The following is an 18,962-nucleotide window of genomic DNA, read 5'->3' as shown; positions in this document are numbered from 1 at the left end:
TAAGCAATATCCCTAGACACATAGTTATCCTAGTTATGTTTGGTATGTCCAGTTTGCCTTTAATAAAAACAAGGCTCTAGACTTGTAATCAGAAAACAGGTTAGACATGTTTGGGTAGTCACTAGCAACAGTTCAGAAACCAGATATGGACCTAGGCAAATGTTGAGAGGCCAAGTCTATCTAATTCCAATACCAATATCTGACCTGCCTGTCTCAGCATTATCATTTCTTTGAAACTCAGCGTCTCGGTAGCATAACAAATGGCCCAACCCAGGTATAGTTGTTATACTACTGGAGTCAGCCTCTCTGTGGTGAGTGATCCTGGTCCATGACATGTATAGGACTTACTTACTGCATGGAAGTTGGATAATTTCACATTGAACTCCACAGTCCTACTCCATATTTTTTTGTGGAGAGCTATAGTGACAGCTATAGACAGCTATAGTGACATGCTGGCCACATGACCCGGAAGCGGCTCCCTTGGCCAATAAAGCGAGATGAGTCCGCAACCCCAGAGTCGGCCATGACTGGACCTAATGGTAAGGGGTCCCTTTACCTTATAGTGACAGCTAAGATCCGTGCAGTAAGTGGGGCTTTAAATAACAAAAAAACAACATGTCACACAGAAGGATGAGGCAGTTTTCAGAAGTACCCACTGATAGACACTATGATCTGTGCTCTGGCCATTGTATATCTGAAGTTGTATTGGCAATGTGTGGTGAATAGGAACAGATGGGGAGTGGGGGAAGCAACTGAGCAGGTAACAACAACAAACAATTAATGACTAGCAAATGATTCAGCACTAGCTCCCCCCTCCCCCAAGAACAAAAGTAGCCCTACTTTTTTCTTTTTTGAGTTTGTAAATTTTATTTTGAAAATTTACAAATATACACCTTACAATCACATATTTCCAATACATATTAGACTTCCATCCCCCCTTTTCTGGTTTCTTATCTTATTTAAATTTTTAACACTGCATTTTCCACTTTGCTCCATTTTTAAATTATTCTACAGTTAATCTTGATAATACTCTTAACTGCTTGATTTAAGTTAACCCTACTTACTAATGCACTTACTTGCATGCCACGATTTTTGAAATATATCACAAATGTTCCCCACTCTTTAATAAATTAGCTTTCCTCTTGGTTTCTTACCACACCTGTTAATTTTGCCATTTCGACATAATCCATCAATTTAATCAGCCATTCTTTCTTGGTTGGAACAGCATCCTCTTTCCATCTCCGAGCAAATACCATTCTGGCTGTGGTTGTAGCATACACAAATTTCTAAGGTCCTTCGGAATTTCTGTATTAACTATCCCTAAAGGAAAAGCTTCTGGTTTTAAAAGTAGCCCTACTTCAGCCTGATATAAACGTATGCAGTATCTCTCTTAAATCCACCTTAAAGGTTGCTCAGCTAATGAACACTGATCTGGGTGCAGTCCACCTTTCATGTATGGTGGTCCTCCATGGACTGAACAAACCTATTTTTTCTGTCTTCTAGGACTGCAAAATAGCAGGCTTGTTAGCTATTAGGTCGCTTACAGTCCATGCTTGGGGCATTGCCTTTGGCTTATTACACATTGTGTAATAATTGTGAAGGCTTGTCCTAAATGCATGCTTCAGCAAGGCCAAGCTTTTGTACCTAAAATATACTTTGAGCAATCACTTATTTCTGGTTCCATACCTTCACCTGCAATTTTCTATACAGTGGTACCTCGGGTTACATACGCTTCAGGTTACTTATGCTTCAGGTTACACACTCCGCTAACCCAGAAATAGTGCTTCAGGTTAAGAACTTTGCTTCAGGATAAGAACAGAAATTGTGCTCCGGCGGTGCGGCAGCAGAAGGAGGCCCCATTAGCTAAAGTGGTGCTTCAGGTTAAGAAGAGTTTCAGGTTAAGTACAGACCCCCAGAATGAATTAAGTACTTAACCCGAGGTACCACTGTAATTAGCTACATGTTCTCTAATGCATACATGTAGGTTCCTTGCACTTATAAGCTGCACACAGGGACTAGCTCCATATGCACACTAGGTCCTCTTAGCTGGCCTGCTTAATCCACCTTTTTTACACAGCACATAGTTAATCAGTAGAACTCACTTCCACAGGAGGGTGTGCTGGTCATCAACCTAGATGGCTTTAGAAGTGGATTTGACCAATTCATGGGGGAGCGGGCTACTGATAGCTACCAGCCATGATGGCTATGCTCTGCTTCCACAGTTGGAGGCAACTATGCACCTGAATACTAGTTGCTGGAAACTCCAGGAGGGGAGAGTGCTCTTGTGCTCAGCTGCTGCTTGTGGGCGACCATTTGAGACACCTGGTTGGCCACTGTGAGAACCAGATGGTGGACTAGATGTGTGGCCTGATCCAACTGGCTCTTCTTATGCTCTTATGATCTCGTGGCACTCTGCTGCTGCTCCATAAATGCTAGCCAGTGCTTTGGGCTGGCAGAAGGTGGGCGCCTCAGTTGAACAGGGTTTTGTGTCTCCTCTAGAGATGTCTCTTGGGGAAAGATCCCCGCAAGTGTTTGCTGGTGGTGGTGGGAATGGGACCAGGAGGTGGCATTGGTTAAGTTACACAGCAGAGAGCAACCAGAGGACAACGGCTCCCTGTGACCTTGGCTGGTTTAGAAACCATGCCATGCAAGGGAAACATCAGGTTGGGAAAGTCCTGCATTCTTACGCATCTGTGAAAGCCACAGATCCACGTGTGCACACAAAAAAGGGCACCCTCTCCAATCATGCCCTCTCCAGTTGTAATGCACACATCTCCCAGCTAATCCATCTCTGAAGCATCTGCGGAACACCAGTCACATCTGGCAAAGCACACAAATGCTCTAGTTAATCCAGGGTGTGTGCAAGGAGCAGTTCTGGACACCTAAGTTTTTTCTGATATGACAAGTGGATACCAGGGAACAGTCTAGAGGTTCATCTAGGCCCATCACTGCTTAGCTTTCAGCAGGCAGCTTTAACTTACCCTTTTTTCAGGGTGCATTTTTTGCTGTTGTCTTTTAAACTAGGTCTCTGACCGCTAATGTTTCAAGATTATGGTTTTTACTGTTGATGATTTTATTAGCTATCTTGAGTATAATTTTATAAAAATGGAGAGATAGAAACATTGAACATAAATGCATAAAATAAACTCAGGAATGTGGCAATGAGAATTACAGTTCTAGGGGTAATTTACCAAGGATTTCCTGTCATGCCTGCTCATAAAATATTTTAATCTAGTTGCTGTTACAGTGTTGCGTAAGTAGAAGTTAGTGATGATGTGAAATCTATTTCAGGCTCATATAGTCACTCGTGATGACTATACAGTATATTGACATTTCATGGGGAAGCAAACATTCCCACTCTCAGAAAGTTAAAATGTGAGAAACTGCTTTAACACAAAAACAGTCTTGCTGCAGAAATTGATCTTTGCCTACATCTGTTTGTGAAAAATAATGGTCACTGTCAAAAAAATTAAAATGGGATTTCCAGGAGCTCTCAATTCACTTTTTAAAGTAAATAACACAAACTGCACTGTTAAAGCAGTCCTTTTTTCCATCTTGGACTAGTTTATAGCAGACATAAAAGCACTAAGATATGCATAGATTGTTTTTACCTCGTGGTTTTCAAATGGTATCCCACTGCCACAATAACCCCTTAATGGTATCTGGAATTTGCCAAATATAGTCATCTTGGTACTTTAAAAAGAGGTGTCAAGCTCAAGAACAAAAATTACTCACCATTTATATGCCTCTAAATTTTTCTCACCAATGTGTTCTTTTTAGAGGTTGTATCCAGATGCAGTGAGAATTACAATTTCTGTTAAGTGTTGTGAAATATACTTTGATTAAGGAGAAGCAGTTATTGTCACTGTCAGTTAATTAGAATGGCTTGAAAGGTGGAAGTTAAACCAGCATTTGCTGGAATACAGCAGTGGACTTGTCAGCTCTGTAAATAAAATACATGTTTAGCTTTCTAATGTGGTTTGCTTAATGTACCAAAACATACCAATTTGTTGCTTCATTTATCGCTGTTTAAATCCTTTTAACAATGTAGTAGTAAGCAGTGCAATCTGCTTCAGAATCAGTTTTTCTGGCTTCCAACCATGGGTTTTTGTTTTGTTTTGTTAAATCATTTTTATTAATTTTCCAATAAAAAAATCCAGTTAACATATCAAATCATAATCCAATTAAAATAAAAACTAAAATTTTAAAAAGACCATGGTTTTTGACTTATATTCTCAATGCAGGTATAGGGCGGTATGAAAATTTAATAAATAATAGTAATAATAAAGTCTGTCTGTAGAATGGTTTTTATTAAATTTGTGTGTAATTATACTGAGTGTCCTTTGTTAAAGATTAATAAAGTTTGAGCGTGGCGGGGGGGGGGGAGTGTTACTTGTATACCATGTCTAAAGTGTCAGTAAGGGACCCCTGACTATTAGGTCCAGTCGTGACCGACTCTGGGGTTGCGGTTCTCATCTCACTTTATTGGCCAAGGGCACCGGCGCACAGCGAACCAGAGCAGCGCACGGAAACGCCGTTTACCTTCCGCTGGAGCGGTACCTATTTATCTACTTGCACTTCGAACTGCTAGGTTGTCAGTATAAAACAGCAATAAAACAAAAATGTGTAGTAGCCAAACACAGTCCATGACAACATTAAAACTAAGAAGAGTAGACAGTAAAACATAAAAACAGCATTGAAGACTTAAAGAACCAAAAGGTCTTCACATCTGACCCAAGCAGTAAAAGAGTTTCTACTGCTAGGGATGGACAAATCTATCCATTTTGGTTTCTCTCTTTTTCCCTATTTTAAGTTCAGCTCACCACGTTTCACCATCAGTTTGCAATTTTTTTTAAAAAAGTTCTCAGCGTTTCTTTAACATTTTCAGCATTTTCGTGCACGTTTCTCGTAATCTACACACTTTTGTATGCAATTTTTCATAATAGAATGCTGTTTTGTATATTATTTTCAGTAACAGATGAACATTTATCCACTGCTTTACCCAAGATAAAAATTTTGTGCACCTTATTTGGTGAGACAAATGCATAGCAAAATTTGGAGAAGTGTTTTGTTTAGAGAAGTACAAATGAGGTAGGTTCACATTAAAATGCAGACTAAACCAAATTCCCTCCATCCCTAGGTACCACTGATTACATTTGCTTGATAATGGTGTTCTATTGCTGAGGGCTCTCCCAAATATCCTGTCTGTTGGCCATTCATTCTAGGCTAGGCTCATTCATGGCTAGGCTCTCTCTGGTCTTGATAAAGCATTTATTCTGATTCCATTGCTGGGAGGTTATACAACAATGATAATTCATCCCAATTGACTTACTGGGTATTTATATATCTTCTGTTGACCATTCATTCATTCCATCCTTTTCAATACAGTTCCCCATAATAGCAAATAAAAAATAAAAAATCAGTTTTTAGAGCAGTTGTTTTGTTGCACTAGGGTGACAGAATGATTTAAAGTTAAAGGGAATTATTTCCCAGCAAGGCAGGTGCCTTAACATTTTTCGGATGGTGATAATTGTTTGGAAGCTTCCTGTTAAGCCTGGAAGTGCAGCGGTGGCCTCACACTTGCTGTCTGTAGCCTGCTTATTACTCATTGCTTGAATCACTGGCCCCGCTCCTTATTTCCCCAGATAGAGGGATACAATCTTTCATGCTAAAACCAGACTGTGAAAAAGGTACCCGCACCTAGCAGCAGTCATTACAATAAATTGAAACCAGCTTCAAAGGTATATTATAGCAGAATGAGCAGCTACCGGGTATCAAAGGAAATACTTTCAAAGTAGTGCTGGTGCCCGATTACTCCCTCCTGGAGATACGTGACAATATAGAAAGCACTTATAAGAACAAACACTATTTGTTAAATCATCAAATGTCCTTCAAATCCAGAACTGCACACTATTGATCATTTTACAATAGAAAGACATTGTGACCTGACATCTGGAAAGGGTGTCCATTGATGGCACTTGCAGTAGGTGAGGTGGAAGAATGCCTTGCCTAAGAGCGTGCTTTGTTGCTTCAAATATAGACATTTCACAGCCTCACCAAGGAAATGAGGCTCTGCTGTGCCTTTGTTGTCAACAGGGAGCATAAAACTTGTGCTCCAATTGAGACTGGATGGGGCTGTCCAGCCTTCAAAACCAGAAGACCATACCAACTGTTGTACTCGACCCACCACAACCGCTTTCACACTGAGTACATATTCAGCAAGAACAGCTTCTTTTATGAATTTTCTCCTTGATTGTTCAGTGTGGCTGGTTGAGAATTGAGCTCAGTTGGTGCTGACCAATGTTGTGGGCAGCACAGCGGTGCTTATGGTTATTTATTTATTTGAAATGTATGTGCTGTGTTTTCAACATGGGATCAAAATGGCTCACTAGAGAGAAAGATTAAAAACTACATTAATAATATAATTTTTAGAAAGATAAACTAAATGGCTATATGGATTGATTGAGGCAGATATTATCTGGTTAAAAACATCCCAGTGGCATTCCATTGTGTCAAAAGCTTCTATGGGGCCAGTATATTGACTATTAATGCACACTGACGACTAATCACTTGTTTCACATTCAAGCACCTTTAACTAAAACTAATTCATCCAAGAAAATTGATGGTTTTTCTTTGGGATGCTTCCACACTAGCGTACTATTCTGGAATTGCCATTTTTTGTTCCTTCTTTACGGCTTTCTCTTCTTTTTGCCAATCTAATTTAGGCATTTTGTGTGTGTGTGTGTGTGTGTGCGCGCGCGTGCTGTAAATAAATAAATGTGCTCAGTGCTTTTTTCAGGGGGCACTGAAGGGTATGCAGTACTGGCACCTCTTTTGTTGTTGTTGTTTTAAAGTGTTGCGTTTACTGTAATAACTTCACAGCACCTATTTTTCTAGGAGGGAAAGCACTGCATGTGCTTATGTGCAAATAATTATGTGCAAACAATATTCATTGTTATTACACTGTTATACAAATAAACAGTTGAATGCAGTGATTAGAAAACTGCCTCTTAGGATTCTATGTACATGTAGGGGGAAAACTGCCTGATTTGTTCATTTGGTGTTGTGTGGAATCATAAAGTTCAAATAGGAATTCATGCTGTGCAGACTCTTCAAGCATCTCTATCTTACAGATCATTAACAGAAAGTATGCTGAGAACCTTGGTGGTGCTTTTAATTTCATAAGCTGTGAAGGGCAACTAAAATATTAATAGAAAAATTGCAGTTAACAGAAGAATTGCAAAGATAGTAGCTCTGCAGCAATGGTCAGCATTTTGGTCTTTCCCAGCATCTTGTTGAAAGATTTTTTTGCTGGGAAAGACAGCTGGCCTCAGAGCCCCTGAGAAAGAAAGAGCTATAAACTCCAGATCAGAAATAGCTACTTTGATAATATTTTCTACTTGAAAGATGGCTCCAGTTGAGAGACTGTGTGAACATTTATGCCTGTTACAAAATTGTGAATAAAAACCAGACAACTACATCTTGACTTTGAGAACTGGACTAAATCATTCATTCCCAACCTGGTGCCCTCTGGGTGTTTTGGACTACAAATCCCATCAGCTACTTGGAGCATAACCAGTGTTCAAGAGTGTGGGGAACTGTAATCCAAGACACCTGGAGGGTATCAATTTGAGGAAGGCTGGGCTGAACTTCCTGTAGCCAATCAGAAGCCGCACTTTGGTTTCTGAACGTTTTGGAAGTCTGAAGTTCTGGAAGTTGGAAGTTCTGAAACGGATTCCGTTCGACTTCCAAGGTACGACTGTACAAATCAGTTGGAACTCCAAGTGATTATTTAATACAGCTCCTGGTATATAGACTGCAATAGCTAAGTCAAAACTGATTTAGTTCACTACAGTAATTCCACCATAGACAATTTACATATAATAAAAGAAAGGGGGGAGAACTTGAGTGTAAACATCCCCATTTGCTTGTTTTTCATCGCTCAACTATTGCTTATTATTCTCTGAAAAACTCACTGGGTTAAAACGACTTAACTTTAATAGAATAGAATAGAATAGAATAGAATAGAATAGAATAGAATAGAATAGAATAGAATAGATACACGGTTTTTAAAGTATTATACGTGAATATACCATAAGCACAAATGTCTGTAATAAACATTAATGTACTAGGTTGCGAAATACACAGTTGACCCTAGTGCTTCTAAAATAATATTTAAAGATACAAGATGCATTTTAATTGTGATGATGCATGCCTTTAGATAGTTCAGGCAACCCACTTTGGAACCCTGACCAGTTCTTAAAAGTCTTTTTCAACTACATGGAATAGATTTTTTCTTTTAATAAAAACTGCTGACATATTAAGACCAGGAATAAGAAAGTTGTACAATGCTTCCGGAGCACTCTGCTTCTTAGCCAAGGCTTGAATTTTGTTATTCTGTGGCACTATAAATAAAGATATTAGCATCAGTATGTAAATAGGCTTCTATTTTTGTTCAGTGCATTGTTTAGGAAAACTAGGCCAGTTATTCAGTACGAAATGTTTGCTGTGCAGCACTGAGCCTTACCCGTTTTTTCCAGCCATTGTAGGCTTCTTGCTTTTCTGCAAGATATCTCAATTGTGCTTTATTTAAAATGGGGCTGGCTGTGGTAGGCAAATCCAGATTTCCGGAGACTTTGATGATCCTTTGAAACAAAGAACCAGCTATTCTTAACTGAGCTTTTGTGAGGGCCAGGGTGGTCCAGTCAGTCAGTGCTTGACAGTGCTGTTTGCTCAAACGCCAAAAGCAAGTCTTTACCGCTTATTTTCAGTCTTTAGTCTGCAAAAGGCAAATAATAAGACTTGGCCAGCAGGGGTGTTGCAAAGAGGAACAAGCGCTTAACTGATAAATGACAACGTTTAAAATATTGTGATAGAGAGGTGACATACTCAAGCTGGCCTTCTGGGTTGATACAAAAATCTCTTTGTTTGGAAACATTAGAACACTATCATTACATCAGGAATGGGCCCAGAGACTTCTTAGAAGGCAATTCATGCAGTTCTGCTCTTTCAGTTAGGAGGGTATGGCCATGTAAGTTGCTTGTGTGTAGGGTGCCAATGTGTCCTACACTACAGAGGACGGCCTTTTATTTGAAGAGCTGTCCATTCCAAGTCCAGTTCAAAGATAAAGATCCATATGAAGGGATAGCAAGGCCCAGAAGTTGCCCAAAAGCTGTTACAGTAAGAACATGGCAAAATGAACAGGCATAAAAGTCACCTGATTGTAGTCTGCTCCCCATTGTGGTGAGATAGACTATATTTCTATTTAAAGAACAGCATTTGTTTTTGTTTTTCTAAATTTACACCTATACATATAAATTAGCTTTTAGAATTTTTAAGCAAATCTCTGTCCTCTTTTGTCCACACACACAGCATTACCAAAAAAGAGAACACCTAGGAAGTCATGTTGGCGTTTCACTGAGCTCCTTAAAGGAAAAGTAACATATAACTGGAATAAAGGAAGGAAGGAAGGCAGGCAGGAAGGCAGGCAGGCAGGTGGTGGTGATGTGTGTGTGTGTAAATTATTGTGTTACAGTGCAGTCATAACCCTATCTACTGGGGCGTGCTATTGAATTCAGCTTGAGATTTCATAACAAGTAATGCAAGAAACAGTAAACGGAACTCCTAGACCCACTCTATAAGGAACAAAAATAACTTTTTAATGAATTGAAATCATAATGTCCAGCTCATCAATGTGAGATGTATAGATGCTCTATTTATATACTGTTTATATGTGTCGGGGGGGGGTGTTGGGCATGTGACCAGATCAGCAGAAAGTTGGCTTTTTGTTTTGGAAAGCACAGTGGGAAACCAGAACTAGGAAAGACATTATATAAAGCTAGTTTTATTCTTTTGCTCAGTAACATTGTGTTGAACTAAATTGTTCCATCGATATCCAGCTGTCTTGTCATTGTGATGGGAACACTAAGGACTTCAGTGATGACAAATAGTGTTTGTGTATCTTCTCCTTTTATATAACTTCAGGTCTTTCACTTGGACTCAAAGGACTATTTTCAGATCTGCTTTTATATAGTTTATTTTCTTTAAGATTTCTGGCTTCCTAAGTGGTCATTTGATTTCATGAAGAAACAATCCAGCATTTTATCTTTATTTTCTGGTATAGCTTTTATTTATCTTCCTGGGTCTGCAAATTTAACACCAGCAGGTAGCTTTCCAAGCACAAGTTAGTAGAAGAAGTGATTCCCCTAAATTATCCATTATTCTCTGAAAGGCCACCTTAGGGTATCTTTAACAGAACTATACTTTGCTTAGTTTAAGCTTCTGTAAGTTTCTCCCAAACCATTCAGTGATTTTCTGGTAACGTTTTGCTAACTGTAGCTACAATTATTTATTGTATGCAATAAAGTTGGAGATCAAAACTTTTTTTGATAATTAAACAACTTTTTAGAATAATTAGGTCAATAACGTCCTTAGGAGGACAACCAAATTTAAGCACAAATTCGACCCACAGCTGTGAGGCATTTGCGAGCTTTTTTGCGGAGAAAGTCCTGTTGCTCCACCATGACCTCCCTGCCAATTTAGATACAGTGACTGAACTGGAGGCCCCTCGACTGACTTCAGGTCCAGTGTTGGACCATTTCGATCGGATACTCCCTGCTGATGTGGATAGATTCCTCCAAGTTGGTAGGCCCACCACCTGCCTCCTTGATCCGTGCCCATCTTGGCTGATTAGGGAGTGTCCAGATGTTGCGCGGACCCCCCTGGTTGAAATTATCAATTTGTCCCTTGACACGGGGACATTCCCAGGGGAACTGAAGGAAGCAGTAGTGTGTCCACTCTTAAAGAAAACTTCATTAGATCCCTTAGACCTATCCAATTACTGCCCAGTTTCAAATCTTCCATATCTGGGTAAGGTAATTGAGAGAGCAGTTGCTGAACAGTTTGGTAGGTTTCTGGAGGAAACATCGGTTTTAGATCCATTTCTGTCCGTTTTCCTTCCTGGTTTTGGGACCGAGACGGCTCTGGTTGCCCTAACAGATGATCTCCGTAGACAACTGGATCGAGGCGGGTCAGGACTGCTGATCCTTTTAGATTTGTCAGCAGCCTTTGACATGGTCGATCATGATCTTCTGGACCACTGCCTCGCAGAAGTAGGGATACAGGGCATAGCCCGTAACTGGCTGTGCTCTTTTATCTCTGGTCGGGGACAGAGGGTGGCACTAGGGAGGGAAGTCGTGCCATTCCTTGGTGTGTGGAGTGCCGCAGGGCGCAATTCTCTCCCCGATGCTTTTTAACATCTTTATGCGCTCCCTTGCCCAGATTATCTGGAGCTTTGGGCTGGGCTGTCACCAATATGCTGATGACACTCAGCTCTATCTGCTGATGGATGGCTGCACCGACTCGGCCCCGAACACACTGACCAGATGCTTAGAAGCTGTGGCTGGATGGTTTCATGGGAGCCGATTGAAACTAAATCCTTCGAAGACAGAGGTCCTATGGCTGGGTCGGGATGGCATGGGGATGAGGGACCAACTCCCTTCTCTTGCGGGGGCCCAATTAGTGCCATTGCCTTCCGTTAAGAGTTTGGGTGTAATCCTTGACGCCTCCCTTTCCAGGGAGGCGCAAGTTACAGCAACAGCCAAGGTGACATTTTTCCACCTTCGCCGCATCAAGCAGTTGGTCCCTTACCTTTCCCGCCCCGACGTGGCCACAGTGATCCATGTGACGGTCATCTCCAGGCTTGACTACTGTAATTCGCTCTACGCGGGGCTGCCCTTGAAGCTGACCCAGAAACTCCAGAGGGTGCAGAATGCTGCAGCGAGGCTCCTCACGGGGTCTCTGCCATGGGAGCATATTCACCCAGTGCTTTTCAAACTGCACTGGCTCCCGGTAGAGTACAGGGTCAGATTTAAGGTGCTGCTTTTGACCTTTAAAGCCCTTCATGGCCTAGGACCCTCGTACCTACAGGACCGCCTCTCCCAGTATGCCCCACGGAGAGCCTCAAGGTCCATAAATAGCAACACCCTAGTGGTCCTGGGCCCTAAGGAAGTTAGATTGGCTTCAACCAGAGCCAGGGCTCTGGTTATTTTCAACTCTGGCTCCGGCCTGGTGGAACGCTCTGCCTCATGAGACCAGGGCCCTGCAGGATCTGATTTCTTTCTGCAGGGCCTGTAAGACAGAGTTGTTCCGCCTGGCCTTTGGCTTGGAGCCAATTTGATTCCCTCCCTCTCTTTCTTTTTTCCTTTCCTTCTCCTCCTGCGATGAGGCTACATTTTAATATTTTAATGTTTCAATATTTTAATGTTGTATTTTAATTTTGTTTTTAAGTTGTAATCATTCAACTTGTTTTTATTATTGCTTGTAAGCCGCTCTGAGCCCGGCCTTGGCTGGGGAGGGCGGGGTATAAATAAAAATTATTATTATTATTAAAGTAGTTTAGAAGAATGGGATTTTCCTGAGACTGAAAAATTAGCACTAAATAATAACTAGTTCTTCTAAACATAATTCCTTGTAACTTCATTGATAGTTTTCTAATTCTTTTGCTAATGTAAATTAAGTTGTATGTGACTGAGGTGTCTTGGCCAGGGGTCAGCAAACTTTTTCAGCAGGGGGCTGGTCCATTGTCCCTCAGACCTTGTGGGGGGCCGGACTATAATTTGGGGGGAAAGGAACGAATTCCTATGCCCCACAAATAACCCAGAGATGCATTTTAAATAAAAGCACCCATTCTACTCATGTAAAAACACGTTGATTCCCGGGCCGTCCATGGGCCAGATTTAGAAGGCGATTGGGCCGGATCCAGCCCCCGGGCCTTAGTTTGCCTACCCATGGTCTAGGCACTGCCATAAGAAAATATATATAGGTTTTTTTTCTTATGGCATTGGAAATTTTTAAGCAGGTATTGGATGGTCATCTGTCACAGATGCTTTAGTTGAGATTTCTGCATTGCAGGGGATGGACTAGATGACCCTCAGAATCCCTTTCACCTCTACAAATCTATGATTCCCTAGTATAGAATTTGCCTTTTTCCACTCCTGTCGTGCACTGGGTTGACAACTTATTCGAGCTATCTACTGTGACCCTAAGGCCTCATTCCTAGTGTGTCACCCTCAGTTCAGACCCCATGAGCATATATGTGAAATTAAGATTGAGTGGGACCAGATAGACCTCAGGATCCCTTCCAACACTACAATTCTATGATTCTGTTAATTCTGTGAAGTGCAACTGCTATATTTATTTTACAAGGTTAGAATCATACAGTTAAAACAGAAAGGCTTTTTCTAAAGAGTGGTATTCTTTCTGTGAGCATTCATTGCCATGATACTTAAATGGGCACATTTGAAATTTCAGTTAGCCGAGGCAGATGAAATTTGTACTCGTGATCATCAGGCAGAAGCAAGAAACCTCTAGCTCTGTTTGTGGAGGCAAAGACATAAGCTGGTGTAGTTATTTTGCACATGAACTTCCTTGTGATATGTCAACATGGATATCTTGGGAGGTGGTAGAATCCTGGGCCAAAGAGTACTGCTCTTTCTTTCCACAAATAACTTTTCTTCCAGAGAGAAATTTTGCACACTCACATATTTTCTGCAGAAAATCTATAGGTGAATTCCAATGGAAGACAACTAAAGCAATTCAGTTTTACTGTGTCAACATATAAATAGACCATTGCATATGTAGTCATATGCAAGGTCAGATCATTGCTGGAAAATCTCTAAAGCTATCACCTGCTGTCTGTCTGGATGATGCTGAAGCATGCTTGTTTTAATGTATTGCAATTTCTGTGATGTGCCATGGAAAAGAATTATATACCCATTCTTATGGAACTGTTCTGGTATTAGAAATATCCCCCCCCCCGAAGTCCATGTTTCAGATCTCATTTCAGCCACACATTGGTCTTAAGGCAAGCCATTGTTTCTCAACCTCAGCAACAGGGCTCAGCAGTACTGATCTGCTTTAGAATATGCCACTAATTAAGTGGACTCTAGCCCACTAAAGCTTAATCTGTAATTAACTGGTTACTCTTTAAGGTGCTATGAGTTAAGTACTCCAAACACTCTAAAATGCTCTTTGAATAATTGGTGCCTGTTTCCGCCCTGTACCTTTTCTCTTGTGTGTTGTGTCTTTTCAATTGCAAGCCCGCATAATTGTATGAAAGCCACTCTGAGAGCCTTTTTGGCTGAAGAGCAAGGGTACAAATGCTCTAGATAAGATCAGAAAATAAATAAAGATTGAAATGTAAAATGGAGGGAGCTAGTCTTGACCCATTCTTGGCTTTAATCAGATCAATAAATAATTACATTAGGGTTTTCTTTGGCTATCACTCGTAGCCAAGTAATATTGTCTTCCATGAACATGATCTTCACTTACAGTGAGTCCGTAAGTGACTATGGAGGCCAATTCTGGATCCACACGTCCTTCCACATAGAAAACATAGGTTTCCAAACAGAAGTTGATCATGTGAGGGTTTACCAAACTCTTAGCACGTTTCTCCCTTTCGTCCTGAGTTTGAGCGTCTTCAAAGTCCATGACACTTTTGGTAAAGGCTGTTCTCCAACTGAGTGCTCGCAGGCCAGTGTTTCCCAACTGTCGGTGTTTATACTACATTTTTAAAGATTTGCCTTGAGAGAGTCTTTAAACCTCTTTTGTTGACTACCAGCATTATGCCTTTCATTTTTAATTTCGGAATAATAGTTCCTTTGGAAGACAATATTCAGGCATCGAACAACATGACTAGTCCAGCGAAGTTGATGTTGAAGAATCATTGCTTCAACACTGGTCATCTTTGCTTCTTCCTGTACACTGGCATTAGTTCACCTGTCTTCCCAAGTGATATGTAACAAATTTGGGAGTCACCATTGATGGAATCTTTCGAGGAGTTGGAGATGGCATGGTCCATTTTTCAGTAGTACAATAGCTTTGTAAACAAGCATTTTGGTTTCCCTGCAAATGTCCTCAAACACTCTGCACTTCAATCGGGAGAAAGCTGCACTCGTAGAGCTCAGGTGATGCTTTATTTCAGCATCAATGTCAGCCCTTGTGGAAAGATAACTGCCCAGGTAGGAGAAGTGATCAACACTTTCCAATGTCACACCATTGCGTTAGATTTGTGGCGCTGCAGAGGGGTTGTTTTGTGCTAGTTGGTGCAGCACTTTGGTTTTTTGGATGTTGTGCAATAGGCTAAGCTTTTTGTATGCTTCTGTGAATATATTTAGGATGGTTTGGAGGTCATCCTCTGAGTGTGTACACACTACGTTGTCATCAGCATACTGAAGCTCTATGACAGAAGTTATGGTGACCTTTTTCTTTGCTTTCAGCCTGCTCAGCTTTCCATCTGTTCAAAAAATGATTTCTACTCCAGTAGGGAGTTTCCCTTCGACAAAGTGTAGGATCATGGTGATGAATATAATAAAGTTGGGGCGATAACACAACCCTGTTTAACACCTGATTTCACTGTGAATAGTTCACTTTGAGAGTCATTGTTATCTGCAATTGTTGCTGTCATATTATCATGGAGGAGCCGAAGGATATTCACAAATTTATCTGGGCAGCCGATTTTCAGAAGGACAGTCCCCAGGGCATTACGATTTACAGTGTTGAAGGCCTTTGTCAGGTCAATAAACACCATATACAGGGGTTGGTTTTGCTTTCTGCATTTTTCTTGAAGCTGTTGAGTGGTGAACATCATGTCCACTGTCCCCCTAGAAGGTCGAAAACCATTTTGGGATTCAGGAAGGGTAGCCTCAGATATTGTTAGGAGATGTTTTGCTAAGATCCTTGTAAGAATTTTGCCAGCCGCAGCTAATAGAGATGCCTTGATAGTTTCCGCAATCCATTCTATCACCTTTTTAAAAGAGATTGGTAATTTTGGCATCCCTGAAGTCTGCTGGGATCTCCTCATTAGAGTCATTGAGCTTGGTTTATCTTTTGAACATCATTTTGGTGTTGTGGTATGCTGCTGAAGCTAAATAATGTTAGTTTGCAAGGTCATGTATAAAAAGCAATGCAACTTGGAAACATACTGTGAGCCTTATTATTTCCTCCTATGGATTATTTAGTACAGTGAATATTATATATTTTTTTATAAGAAAAATAAATCAAAGGTAAGGAGCATAAAGAAATATTATTACAGCAGCTTGTAAGAAGCATAAGCAGGTTGAACATTATCATTGAACTTGTTCCAAAACATTACCCAAAAAACCACCAATATTTTCTTAAACCTGTTAAGATGATTGACATGTATTGTTTTGTAATCAGTTACAATGGTCCAAATTTCTCAGTTGATTTCAATATAGTAAGAGAGATGTTTTGCCTCTCAATTTTTAGCTGTTATAATCTTAGCAGCAATTATAATGTTGGACATTATTTCTTCCAAGAGAACAGAAGAGGTGGTTCATCACCACCCTACCCTTGTCTAGTTGACTGTGCTGTGAGAGTCATTGCCTCTAAAGCGATCTCTCTCTGTGTCCATTGTCAAAGAGGGAGATACAATAAATTGCCCCTGGGGTGCCCTTCTAGGGACCATAGGAGCGTAGGAGTGCAGTCTCTCTCTCTCTCTCTCTCTCTCTCTCTCTCTCTCTCTGTGTGTGTGTGTGATTACACCCACACCATCCTTCTGTTGTGAAAAGAAAGTTCATGGTGATTCACAACATATTAAAAATAAACAAAAGAGGTTTCACAGAACGCGTAACAGTGCCATCTAAAATATGGAGGTGATCAGATGACCATACACAGTACATTTCAAATTACTATTAATCCTCAATAATTATAAATGATCAATAATAAATTCAGGTGGAAAGTAGTAGAGCAGGAGTTGAAAGGTCCTCTGGTTTCTACCTACCCAGTGAAGTAATTTCACAGGCCTGTGAGGCAGGGATTAGTCTTTTGGAGGCAGGGCTTTCCTCACTTGGTTTAACAGCTATTCTTGATTCTGCTATAATCATTATTATTAACTTGTGAGTATCTTAACCTGTTAATATGATGAGCTTAAGCAATGCTTCACATTTCTGACTCAGCATAAGTGGAAAGGGATGGGGAGCACCTAGTAATGGTCAGCCGAGTCACTGAAACAAAAGTACAAAGCAGTGTAAGTACAAGTATGCAACCTTTATTTTTTTAATGTTAATTTAGTGGAATCAAATGAGGTGTATACTAGTATACTGGTCATCAATAAATGTAGGTAAAGTTGACCATGTTTTTATTATATGCATTTTAGTATTTTGTGTAAAAATGTATTATAGCCTTGTAATGAAAAAATATGTGTGGGTGGGTGGGTGTTGTGCATCCCATTGACAACGACAATGATGATAAATTTATATACCACTTGGTATAAACTTGAATCACTATATCATTTGTTAAAATTTAAACTTATCCCAGAATGGCATAGAGAGCTATTAAACTGAGCATATTTAAAGTACTGATTTGTGGAATGTAAAGCAGTTATAAAATATGCATTGGTCCGAATTGTCTTGTGCTATATCTTCAGTCACTTGGTCTTCTTTGTGGTCATACGACCCCTTTCATGTTAAAACGCAGAGCACAAATAGCAAAGAAGAAAACTAAGAGCCATGCAATATATGCAGTTTAGCTAGCACAGTCAACCCATTGAGCTCTTACACACAGAGCTTTTTTTTGTTTTTATAGCTACCTGGTCAGAGATATTTGGGACTGTATCTGAGAAACAGTATATAGCCTGTCTCTTGTCGGGCTGCCCTGATAAATTCATCAAAAGAGGATGAATTATAGGATGTCTCAAAGAAGAAAAAATTACACAATGGAAAAACATATATTAAGAGTTTTAGGGATTCTCACCTATACTGAAACTGACTTCTCAATGGTATTTTAAGGAGTCCAACATAGGGGCATGCTCTTAGGGATAAGGAAAGTTCTGCATAACTTTGTAGATGGCAGAATGAATGAGAAGCATTTCTTTACCAATACCTGTGTTTTCCACTGTTTTCTTTCCCCTTTACTATCCTTGCAGCATTCTCTTTGCCGACATTGAGGGCTTTACCAGCCTGGCCTCCCAGTGTACTGCCCAGGAGCTGGTGATGACGCTGAACGAACTCTTTGCCAGATTTGATAAACTTGCAGCTGTAAGTTTTCTCTTCCTTCTGCTTCCCCAAATGTATTATAATGGTGCTTTTCGCATGATGTTGCTTTAGACTTTTGCAAAAAATTTCATTGCCTTAAGCAGCAAACTGTTAACATCCTGAAGTAAAAGTGTTTATTTTTCTTCTTATTGTTTTGCAGGAGAATCACTGTTTACGTATAAAAATCCTAGGCGATTGCTATTACTGTGTGTCTGGGTTACCCGAGGCAAGAGCAGACCACGCACACTGCTGTGTTGAAATGGGAATGGATATGATAGAGGCTATCTCGTAAGTACCAAGCACCACAGGGAGGGGCAGTGGATAAATAACAAATATAGATATAGATATATATTGTATGTGTGTGCTTCCAATTAATTTTATATCTTGTAAATCATTGTGACTGTTTTCATACCAGCAAGTCAAAGTCTAGCTGAGACCAAATGTTTGGGTGGAATAGGAGAGAGAAAGCTTCTGGTACTGGGGGAAAGCCCCAGATACAAGTGCAATAAAGAAGACTGGGTAGGGGGGAGGACATTGTTCCACTTGCAGCAGCTGTGGTGTGACCCACTGAGTACTTGTCATCCCTGCACTATACATGCAGCAAAGTACTTGTGCAGCTCTTCAGCACAGGGAAACACAACACTAGAGAATATTTACTTGATTTGTCAAGTGAAAAAAAGAAGGAAGCAAATGTATGAAGCAAATGTCCCCGAAGAAGAGTGTATGCTTGAAATATCAATATGATGAATGTTTAAGGAATTTAAATATACTGGAATTGGGGGGGAACGACCTTGCATTGTCCCTCCCCTTTTGTAGTTCTACTTTCTTCAGGTTGGTTTTTCAAGAAGTCACTTACTATTGTTTGGAGTCAGTAAAGCAACAAACTGACCATGGTGAAGTTTTTGGTAG

At 40.4% G+C, this 18,962-nt stretch overlaps 1 protein-coding gene across 6 annotated transcripts in view; it reads left to right on the top strand.

The window, feature by feature from the left end:
* Window positions 1-18,962, top strand: part of ADCY5 (adenylate cyclase 5) — a 184,855-nt gene that overhangs the window by 109,229 nt on the left and 56,664 nt on the right. For all 6 annotated transcript variants that reach the window (XR_014158736.1, XR_014158737.1, XR_014158738.1 and 3 more), the window contains 2 exons: window positions 17,945-18,056; window positions 18,214-18,341. Coding sequence is in view for 3 of the 6 variants with exons in the window: in XM_081870719.1 (XP_081726845.1) it covers window positions 17,945-18,056; window positions 18,214-18,341 (240 nt within the window). In the remaining 3 variants the exon portion in view is untranslated. The remainder of the gene's footprint in view (window positions 1-17,944; window positions 18,057-18,213; window positions 18,342-18,962) is intronic.

Source organism: Podarcis erhardii (assembly GCF_964252035.2).
Source record: "Podarcis erhardii genome assembly, chromosome: 1".
Lineage (NCBI taxonomy): Eukaryota > Metazoa > Chordata > Lepidosauria > Squamata > Lacertidae > Podarcis > Podarcis erhardii.
Note: the sequence above shows the minus strand (reverse complement) of the source record. Positions and strands in the feature narration are given on the sequence as shown.